At 69.6% G+C, this 10603-nt stretch overlaps 1 protein-coding gene across 1 annotated transcript; it reads left to right on the top strand.

Moving 5' to 3' along the window:
* Positions 1-43: 43 nt before the first annotated feature.
* On the top strand, positions 44-9557 carry NECTIN4 (nectin cell adhesion molecule 4; the record flags this gene model as incomplete). Its single annotated transcript, XM_082496206.1, has 9 exons — positions 44-122; positions 3127-3480; positions 4272-4562; positions 5646-5760; positions 6550-6713; positions 7795-7942; positions 8022-8100; positions 8587-8691; positions 9276-9557. 9 exons carry the CDS (start codon positions 44-46, stop codon positions 9555-9557), a joined length of 1617 nt encoding a protein of 538 aa, XP_082352332.1.
* Positions 9558-10603: the final 1046 nt, after the last annotated feature.

The following is a 10603-nucleotide window of genomic DNA, read 5'->3' on the forward strand; positions in this document are numbered from 1 at the left end:
CTGACCGGGGACCGAGCAGCGCCGTGAGCCCGCAGGTGTCCGCATGGCCCCCCCCGGGATGCGGCCCGGGACCCCCTTCCTCCTCCTCCTCCTCCTCCTCCTCCTTCTCCTCGCCGCCACCGGTAAGGCACCACCGGCACCGGGGAGGCGGTGGGGAACCGGGGCACGGGGTGGGAGCGGGAGCGGCAGCACCGGCTGAGACGGGACGGGGGGAACCGGCAGCCCCGGGGGGGGCCAAACCGGACCCGGGGGTACGGGCTGCCCCGGGGGGGCGGCGGGGACCGGCAGCCCCGGGGTGGGGTGGGGGGGTGTCCCGCGGGGAGTGGGGTGCACACGCGTGTGCGCACGGGGGGGGGTGTGTGTGCGTACGTGTGCGCGCTCTCGCGTGCACCTGTGTCCGCGCGTGTCCGTGTGTCCGCGCGTGTCCGTGTGTCCGCGCTGCGGGGGCGGTGGGCGCCGTGCGGGGGGGGGGGGGAGGAGGGGGGCTGCGCCGTGGGCGCCGCACACGCGTGTGCGCGCACCTGCGCCCCCCCCCCCCCTTCATTCTGGGGCTCCGGGGGGTGGTTCCCTCCGGGGACACGGGGGGGACACAGCGTGGGAACGGGGCACGCCGGGCACCGTGGGGGGGTCCCCGCCGCCTCCCCCCCCCTCTCACCCACGCTTGCCCCCCTCCCCCGTGGGTGCTGCACCCAAGGGTGCTGCAGAGCTGGGGGGGGGGGGGTGTCAGCGCCCTGCCCCCCCCCCCCCCCCATGCCTCAGTTTCCCCACGGGCGGTGAACCCGTGGGAACGGGCTGGGTGCCGCGGGGGTGACGTCACCGCAGGGGGTGCTGACCCCCCCGTGACTCACGGCACGGGGGGGGGTGGGGGGGGTCGTGCTGTGCGTGGGGGGGTGTCCCCCCCCCCCCAGCCGTGGGCACAGAACCGCACCGAGCCCACCTCGGGGGGCTGTGTGTGTGCGTGTGTCCCGCGGGGGGTGTGGGGGGGTGTTTAGGGTGCACTCTGTGTGTGCGGTGCGTGTGCACACGCGTGTGTGGTTGCACACGCGTGTGCCCGCTCAGCGGCGGAGTGTGCGTGTGTGTGTGAGTGTGAGTGTGTCCCCGCCGGGGCTGCCCACGCGTGTGCGTGTCCCCGAGGGGCACAAACGTGGTGTTGTGTGTCCGTCCCGTCCCCCCCCCCGTCCCCCCCCGCGGGCTCATTCATTCTCCCCCCGCCGGGACCCCCCCGCCCCCCCCCTCCCTCCCTCCCCGGTCCCGCATCCCGGCCGGGGCGTGGGGGCCGCGCGATCCGGTCGAGCCGGTTCCCGGCTCCGTTCCCACGCGCTCGGCCGCGCTGGGTGGGGACGCCCCGGGCGGGGGCCGCCCGCCAGCCCCGACGGCGCCCCCGCGCCCCCCCGACGGCGCTTCCCCCCCCCCCCCCCCTCCCGCCACGCGAGGGGAAACCGGTGTGGGGTGGGGGGGGGGGCCGTGGGGCAGCGCGGCCGTGACTCACGCCACGGGCAGCGCCGCAATTATTTAATTAATCCGGCGACTAATCGGGGGGTAATTAGGCCGGGCCCGGCGAGCGGCGCGGCGCGGCGGGGGGCTCCCGGGGAGCCCCCGGGGGGTCGGCGGGGGCGGTAGCCCTCCGCAAGCCACGGCAGAGCCCGGCATGCGCGCCGGCCGGTTGGGCTAGCCACGCCGGCCGGGCCGCTTCCCCCGGCGTCGCCCAGCGCTGGGCGGGCCCCCGCCACGCCCCGACACCCAACGGCCTCGCACGCGCGGCGGACAGGAGCGCGCGAGCGTGCAAGCAGGCCCCGGTGCGAGCGGAGGGGCGCGAGCGTGCCGGAGTGTGCTCGGGCACATGTGAGCCCGGGGGCACGTGCCCGCGCAGGTGCGAGGGCGACCGAGTGCGTGCGAACGTCTGCAAGCGTGCCCCGAGCGTCCCTGAGTGTGCCTGCGCGTGTGTGCGCGTGGCCCAGTGCGCGTGAGCGTGTCTATGGCGGCGCGAGGCCGCCCAAACATACGTGAGCGTGTACAAGCGTGCGGAAGCATGCCCGAGCGTGCGCAATGGTGTCCGAGGATGTGCAAGCGTCACCCAAGGCGTGAGCACACTCAAGCCCGCATGAGTGTGCACCAGTGTGTGTGAACACGTTCGGGCATGCATGAGTGTGTCCAGGGGTGCGCAAGCGTGTGTAAGCATGTACGAGCGTGTGTGAGCGTGCTGGATTGTGCCCGAGTGTGTATGAGCATGCCTGTGCATGTGCAAGCACGTCTAAACGTGCTTGAGTGTGTGTAAGTGTGCCCAATCGTGCCTGAGTGTGTGCAAGCATGAGCACGTCCTGGTGTGCACAAGCGTGCCCAACCATGCCTGAGTGTGTCCAAGCAAGCGTGACCGTGCTGAAGCGTGTGTGCATGTGCGTGAGCGCATCCAAGCATGCATGAGTGTGCAAGAGCTTGCCACGAGTGCTCGTGAGCCTGTGCCCAAGTGCGTGTGAGCACACCCAGGTGTGCATGAGCGTGAGAGCGCACCCATGAGCGTGCCCAAGTGTGCATGAGTGTGCAGCTGTGCCCAAGCCTGCCCGAGAGTGCATCAGTGCACGAAGGTACGCGTGAGTGTGTCCAACCATACCTGAGCGCGCACAAGTGTGCGGGAGCGTGCCCAAATACACCCAACCGATTGTGGGCACACCCAAGGTTGTGTGAGCGCTTGTAAGCACAAGTGGGTATGTGTGAGTGTGCGTGCAAGCGTGCCCGAGTGTTCCTGCCTGTACGTGAGTGCACCTAAGCATGCATGAGGGTGTGCAAGCACAAGTGTAGCCGAGCGTGCACGAGTGTGCTCCGACGGTCTTGCATGCCAGCGTGAGTGTGTGCAGGCACAAGCGTGCCAGAGTGTACGCAAGCGTGCCCACGCGCGTAGATGAGTGCGCCCAAGCGTGCACGTGCAAGCGCGAGTGTGCACAAGCGTGCCTGCATGTATGTGAGCGCAGCCAAGCGTACACGGGCACGTGCAAGCACAAACGTGCCGGAGCGCAGGCAAGCGTGCCCAAGTGTTCTTGCACGTACGTGAGCACCAGCGTGTGTGAGCGGGCACGCCTGTGCCCGAGCGTGCCGGCGGGGCCGCGCGGTGCCATGCTGGGTTGCCCGCAGGTTGCCGCGCGGGCGTGGTGGAGGTGGAGCGCAGCGTGACGGCGGTGCTGGGTCAGGACGTGGTGCTGCCGTGCCGGTACCGGGCGCAGGAGCAGGAGCAGGTGGAGCAGGTGACCTGGTTGAAGCGGGGCCCGGCCGGGCGCAGCGCCGAGGTGGCCGTGCTCCACCGGCAACACGGGGAGCACGTGCAGGAGCCCTACGCCGGGCGGGTGCTGCGGCGGGCGGCCGGGGCGCTGGAGGACGGCGCCATCGTCCTGAGGAACGCCGTGCAGGGGGACGAGGGCGACTACGAGTGTCACCTCATCACCTTCCCCATGGGCAGCTTCGAGGGGCACCTCACGCTCAAGGTGCTGGGTGAGTTCCCCGGACGGGGGGCACGGGGCAACGGGCATGGGGCGATGGGGTGGTGGCCACCAGGTGATGGGCGTGGGGTGGTGGCCGTAGGGCGGTGGGGGCCAAGGGGCAGCGGGCGTGGGGTGGTGGGGACGTGGGCATGGGGTGATGAGGTGATGGCCAAGGGGCTGTGGGGATGAGGTGGTGGGCACCGGGTGGTGAGCTTGGGGTGGTGGGATGGTGGCCACCAGGTGATGGCCATCACCACCCACCTATTTGCCCATGCCCGTGGGGGCCAAGGGGCAGTGGGCATGGGGTGATGGGGCCATGGGGATGGGGTGACCGGCACAGGGCAACAATGTGGTGGCCACGGGGCATGGGGTGATGGGCACGGGGCAGTGGGCATGGGGTGATGAGGGTGGGGTGATGGGGCAGTGGGCATGGGGCGATGGGGTGGTTGGTGGGCATGGGGTGGTGGGCAGTGGGCATAGGATGATGGTCACGGGGCAGTTGGGTGATGGGGCAGTGGGCATGGAGCGGTGGGGTGGCGGGCACGGGGCAGCAGGCGTGGGGTGATGAGGATGGGGTGACGGGCATAGGGCAATGGCTATGGGCAACGGGCAGAAGGCGTGGGGCAATGGGGCAAGTGGTGGTGGGCAATGGGCACGGGATGATGGGCACGCGACAATGGCTGTGGGGCCGTGGGGATTGGGCACAGGGGGACAGGGTTGGGGCAGGCGGGCCTGGGGGCACCGGTGCGGCAGAGCCCGGCCGTGGGTGCGGGCGCGGGTCTGACGCCGGTGCCCCCGCAGTGCCGCCGCTGCCCATCTTGAACCCGGGGCCGCCGCTGGAGGAGGGTCAGGGCCGGACTCTGGCGGCCTCGTGCACGGCGGAGGGCAGCCCGGTGCCCTCGGTGCGTTGGGAGACGGAGGTGCGGGGCACCAACGCCACCCGCCGCTCGGCGCACGCCCGCTCCGCCTCCGTCACCAGCGAGTTCTTCCTGGTGCCCGGGCGCAGCATGAACGGCAAGACCCTGACCTGCGTGGTGGCCCACCCTGGCCTGAGCCACGAGAAGAGGATCACCCACCTCCTCAGCGTCGCCTGTGCGGCACCGGGGCATGGGGGGAACGGGGGGCACTGGGGACATGGGGGGCATGGGGGGCATGGGAGGCGTTGGGGACATGGAGGACGTGGTGGGCATGGGAGGTGTTGGGGGCCTTGGGGACATGGAGGACATGGGGGGCACGGGAGGCACTGGGAGCCTTGGGGACATGGAGGACATGGTGGGCACGGGAGGCACTGGGAGCCTTGGGGACATGGAGGACATGGTGGGCACGGGAGGCACTGGGAGCCTTGGGGACATGGAGGACATGGTGGGCATGGGAGGCACTGGGAGCCTTGGGGACATGGAGGACATGGTGGGCACGGGAGGCACTGGGAGCCTTGGGGACATGGAGGACATGGTGGGCATGGGAGGCGTTGGGGGCCTTGGGGACATGGAGGACATGGTGGGCATGGGAGGCACTGGGAGCCTTGGGGACATGGAGGACATCGTGGGCACGGGAGGCACTGGGAGCCTTGGGGACATGGAGGACATGGTGGGCATGGGAGGCACTGGGAGCCTAGGGGACATGGAGGACATGGTGGGCACGGGAGGCACTGGGAGCCTTGGGGACATGGAGGACATGGTGGGCATGGGAGGCACTGGGGACATGGAGAACATGGTGGGCATGGGAGGTGTTGGGGGCCTTGGGGACATGGAGGACATGGGGGTCACTGGGGACATGGGATGCATGGAGGGCATTGAAGGGCATGGGGGCGTGGAAGACCTTGAGGGACGTGGAGGACATTGGGGACATGGGGAATGTTGAGGGACATGGAGGATGTTGGGGAGATGGGGGGGCATTGGGACATAGTGGGCATTGAGAGCCACGGAGGGCATGGGGGGCACTGGGGGCATTGGGAAGGTGGAGGGTGTTGGGGACAAGAAGGACACGGGGCCTGGGGCACATGGGGGACACGGAGGGCGTTGGGGGACGTTGGTGAAGAGGACTTTGGGCACGTGGAGGACGGGGCATCGGGAACGGAGGGGATGGGGGGGGCTGAAGGGCAGAGGGGGCACAGTGGTGACGTGGGGGGGCACAGCAGGACCGTGGGGACCGTCCCCGACTGTCCCTTGTCCCCAGACCTGTCGGACGCCTCGGTGCTGGGGCACACGGAGGAGTGGCAGGAGGGCATGGAGGGGGCCACGCTGACCTGCCTGGGGGACGGCAACCCGCCCCCCACCTACAACTGGACACGGTGAGGACACTGTCCCCGTCCCCTGCGCCTGGCCCCGGCCCTGCTGTCCCCTGCGCGTGTGCTGGTGGCCCTGCCACGTCCCCGTCACTGCCACATCCCCCCCGCATGCCTCCCTGTCCCTGCCACGGGTCCCCTGCCCGTGTCTGTGTCCCCGCTGTCCTCACTTTGTCCCTGCCACATGTCCCCTGCCCGTGCCAATGTCCCTGCCATGTCCCATGTCTGTGCCCATGTCCCTGCCATGTCCCTCCCATGTCACCTCCCATGTTCCATGCCATGCCCCAGCCACGTCCCGTGTCCCTGCCATGTCCCCTGCCCGTGCCAATGTCCCTGCCATGTCCCTGCCATGTCCCTGCCATGTCCCTCCCATGTCACCTCCCATGTCCCAGCCACGTCCCGTGTCCCTGCCATGTCCCCTGCCTGTGCCAATGTCCCTGCCATGTCCTGTGTCCCTGCCGTGTCCCTCCCATGTCCCCTCCCATGTCCCATGCCGTGTCCCAGCCACGTCCCGTGTCCCTGCCATGCCCCCCCCCTGCCCATGCCGGTGTCCCTGCCGTGCCCGCCTGCCGCGTCCCCACCCGTGCCCGTCCCCGCCGTGTCCCTGCCCAGGCGTGCCCGTGCCGAGGGCCGCCGCGGCGGCGGCGAGCGTGGCAGGCGGTGCCGTGCCCGGGCAAGCCCTGCCGGGGCCGGGGCAGGGCGTCAGCCGTGGGAACCGGCAACCCCGGCTTTGATGGCGGCACCGCCGCCGCACGCCCGGGCACGCCGGGGGCTGACGGTGCCGCCGCGCCGCAGGCTGAACGCCCCGCTGCCCGCCGGCGTGCGGGTGAAGGGGGACACCCTCGTCTTCCAGCGGCCCCTCGCCGCCGCCGACGCCGGCGACTACGTCTGCCGCGTCTCCAACCGCGTGGCCGCCAAGGAGGCGCGGGCCAACGTCAGCATCAAGGGCAGGGCGGCAGGTGGGCGCCGCGGGGGGCCCGGGCAGCCGGTGGTCCCCCAGGGGCGGTGGTGGGGGGGGGGGGCCCGGGTGGTCGGTGGGGGTGGGAGCCCGGCTAGGGAGGCAGCGCCGTTCCCTGCTGTTTGTGCCCCGTCCGTCTGTCTGTCCCCGGAGCTCTTCGCCATCTGCCCGCCTGTCCTGCCACCCGCCCGGGCACCCGTCTGTCCGCCCCTCTGCTGTCCGTGTGTCCTCCTCCCCTAGACTCTTCCTACGTCTGTCCACTCGGCTGTCCTTCCCCGATGCTCCTTGCTGTCTCTTCACCCGTCTGTCTGTCTGTCTGCTCATCCATCCCTCTTTCTGTCTGTCCTCTTGTCTGTCCTTCCATTTGTCTGTCCATCCATCCACCCCCACTGCTTCACTTGACCCATCCACCTCTCCCTCCATTTCTTCATCCATCCCCTCCTTTGTCCATCTGTCCGTCCATCCGTCTCCCTTTCACTTCTCGCTATCCGTTTGTTCATCCGTCCCTGTGCCCATCCGTCCACTCATCTGCCCCTTCATCCACCCGTCTGTCTGCTCATCCGTCTACTCATCCGCCCACCCATTTACTCATCCATCTACTCATCCGCCCACCCATCTACTCATCCATCCATCTACTCATCCACCCATCCGTCCACTCATCCGTCCACTCATCCATCTACTCATCTTTTCATCTGTCTACTCATCCCTCTGTCCATCCATCCTTCCACCATCCATCCCTCTGCCACCCCTCTGTCCACCCATCTCTCCACCTGTTGTTTGTCTAACCACCCATTCATCCCTCTACCCGTCCATCCATGTCCTCATCTGTCCATCCATCAACCCATCCATCCATCCATGGATGTATCCACCCATCCACCCATGGACTCATCCATCCACCCATGGACTCATCCACCCATCTGTCCGTGGATCTGTCTATCCATCCATCCATCCATGTATTCATGCATCCACCCACCCACCTGTCCATGAACTCATCTGTCCATCCATCCACCCACCCATTCCCCCACCCCCCATCTTCTCATCCCCCCTCCCCGCGCCCACCCACCTCATGGATGTCCCCGCAGACAACGAGGTGCGCAAGGTGGACCTGGTCTCAGCCTCGGTGGTGGTGGTGGGTGTCATCGCCGCCGTCCTGCTCTGCGTCCTCGTCGTCGTCGTCGTCGTCATGACCCTCTACCACAAGCGCAAGACCAAACGCATCTCCGAGAAGTAGTAAGAGATGGGGAGAAGGGTGGGGGGCACTGAGGGATGTGGTGGGGCCTGTGCTGACCGCGTTCCCCCGTGCCCCCAGTGAGGAGGAGCTGACGCTCACCCGGGAGAACTCCATCCGCCGCCTGCACTCCAGCCACAGCACCGACACGCGCACCCAGGTTGGGGGGCGGTGGGGGGCCGGGGTGGTGGGGTGCCCAAGGGAAGGGGTCTGGGGTGATGGTCCTGGGTGGTGGGGTGTCCAAGGTGATGGGTGATGGGGTACCCTGGGTGATGGGGGTTGGGGTACCCAAGGAGATGGCTGTTGGGATACTCAAGGTGGTTGGGTATTGGGGTGCCGGGGGTGATGGGTGTTGGGTTGCCCGAGACAGCAGGTCCCGGGGTGCCCTGGGTGATGCGTGTTGGGGTGGCATGGGTGTTGGGGTGGCATGGGTGTTGGGGTGGCATGGGTGTTGGGTTGCCCAAGGAAGTGGGTCTTGGGATCCTCAAGGTGGTGGGCGCCCAAGGCAGTTGGTCTTGGAGCAACCTGGGCGACGGGTGTTGGGGTGCCCAGGGAGACGGGTACAGGGGTGGTGCCGGGGGAGTGGGGTGGGTGGGGTGGGTGGGGGCCGGGCCGGGGGGTGCCGGGGTTCACGGGGCTCCTTCAGCTGGAGGAGACGCTGCAGCTGCGCACGGAGAGCCGGCAGGGCAGCCTGCGCGGGGACAGCCTGCGCGGGGACAGCTTGCGTGGCACCAGCATCTGCTCCGCCATGGTGAGAGCTGGGGGGGGACGGGGGGCGTGGGGGGGGATAATGGGGACCCGGGGGGACCCGGCTCAGCCCCACACCGGCACAGAGCTGCGGCTGCCGGAATGTGTCCTGCACCTCCGGCACGCTCCCGTGAGGGTGCAACCCCCCCCTTGGGGTGTGCAACCCCCTTTCCATGGGTGCCCCCCCCCCTCCCCCCGCTTCCTTGGGGTGTGCAAATCTCCCCTCCGTGGGTGCAAACGCCCCCTTCCGTGGGTGCAACCCCCCCCCCCCGGGGTGCTCAGCCCCCTTGCACATGTGCAAACCCTGCTTTGCACGTGCAACCCGCCCCCCCCCCCCCCTTGCACACGTACCCCCCCCCTCTCCACGTGTGCACCCCCCTCCTGCGTGTGCAAGACCTCCCACCTGCGCACACTGTCGCACGGAGCCCTCCTGCACCTCCTCGTGCCCGTGTCCCGTGCCCCACGGTGGCACCGCTGCCCCATTGGGGTGGGGGTCAGCGTTCCCCGATGGGGGTGGTGGTGGGGGTGGGCGGGGGACACGGTTGTTCGTTCGCTGGCGGTGACGTCCCCATCCCTCGTCCCCCGCAGAGCGAAGAGCCCGAAGGTCGCAGCTACTCGACGCTCTCGACGGTGCGGGAGATCGAGACGCAGACGGAGGTGCCGGTGGCACCGCTGCTGCCCGTGCCGGCGGGGAAGGAGCCCAAGGAGGAGGAGGAGGATGGCGGCGGCGGTGGCGGTGGCGGCGTCGGCATTGGAGGGGACGACCCCATCAAACAGGCCATGACCCACTTCGTGCAGGAGAACGGGATGCTGCAGGCGAAGCCCACCACCAACGGCATCTACATCAACGGCCGCGGGCACCTGGTGTGAGCCCCGGGGGGGGCCGGCGGGGGGGACACCCACAGGAGACCCCCGTCCCCCCCTGCGCCTCCCCCGGCTCTGCCCGCCCACCGGGCTGGCTCCGGTCCCCCGAGTGTCACTTTGCTGCTGGCGCGGGGTTGGGGACGCGCGCCGAGCCCCCCAGGACAGAGCTCCCGTCCCTGAGTGCCACCTCGCCGCCGGCACGGGGATGGGGACGTGCAAAGGGGGTGACAGCAGCATCCAGGAGCTGCGGGGACACCCCCCGATGTGGGGACACCCCCCTCACCCCCCCTGGCGTGGGGACGCCCCAAGGACAGGACAAGGGCAGGAGCCCCCGGTGGGGATCGCCGCCCCCCACCCCAAATATCCCTTCGGACTGTGGGTCGGCTCCTTCCCGCGCGGCGCTGGGGACACGCGGCCGTCCCCCCTCGGGACGCGGTTTGCCGGTGGCACTTGGGACGCTTGTGTGCCCTCCCCCATCCCGGCTGCCCCCTCCCCCCCTCCCCCCCCCAAAAAAAAAAAAACAAAACAAACCCCCCCCCACCAAACTGCCGAGGAGTCCCTCCCTGGGGCCAGGCCCCCCCTGGGCATGGGGCTGGCGGTGGGGGTCCCCGGGGACAGCGCGCCCCACGTGTACAGACCTGTATAGGACGGGGACCCCCCCGCTGCTGCCCGGCCGCGCTTGTAAATAAACCCCCCCCGCGCGGGACCCTGGGACCCTGTGTCGAGTGCGTCTGGTCTCAGCCGGGGACGGGGACGGGGACGGGGACGGGGACGACACACGTTCACGGGACGCTGCTCCCGCACGCGGTGTGCGAGGACGGGCACACTTGGGCTCTCCAGCCGTGTGCGCACGAGCACGCCGAAGCGTGCCCCACCTCGTGCGAGCGTGCCCCAAGCTCACGCCAGCGTGCCGGGGCAAGCAGCACGGGCTCGTGCCAGCGTGCCCCGGCGTGCCCAAACATGCCCCGGTGCGTGCACGCGCGTGCCCGAGCTCGCACGAGCGTGCGCGATGGAGCGGGCACGAGCAGGCGGGAGCGCGCGGAAGCGTGCGC

The sequence above is a fragment of the Vanellus vanellus genome, assembly GCF_965231255.1.
Source record: "Vanellus vanellus genome assembly, chromosome: 27".
In the NCBI taxonomy this organism is placed as follows: Eukaryota; Metazoa; Chordata; class Aves; order Charadriiformes; family Charadriidae; genus Vanellus; species Vanellus vanellus.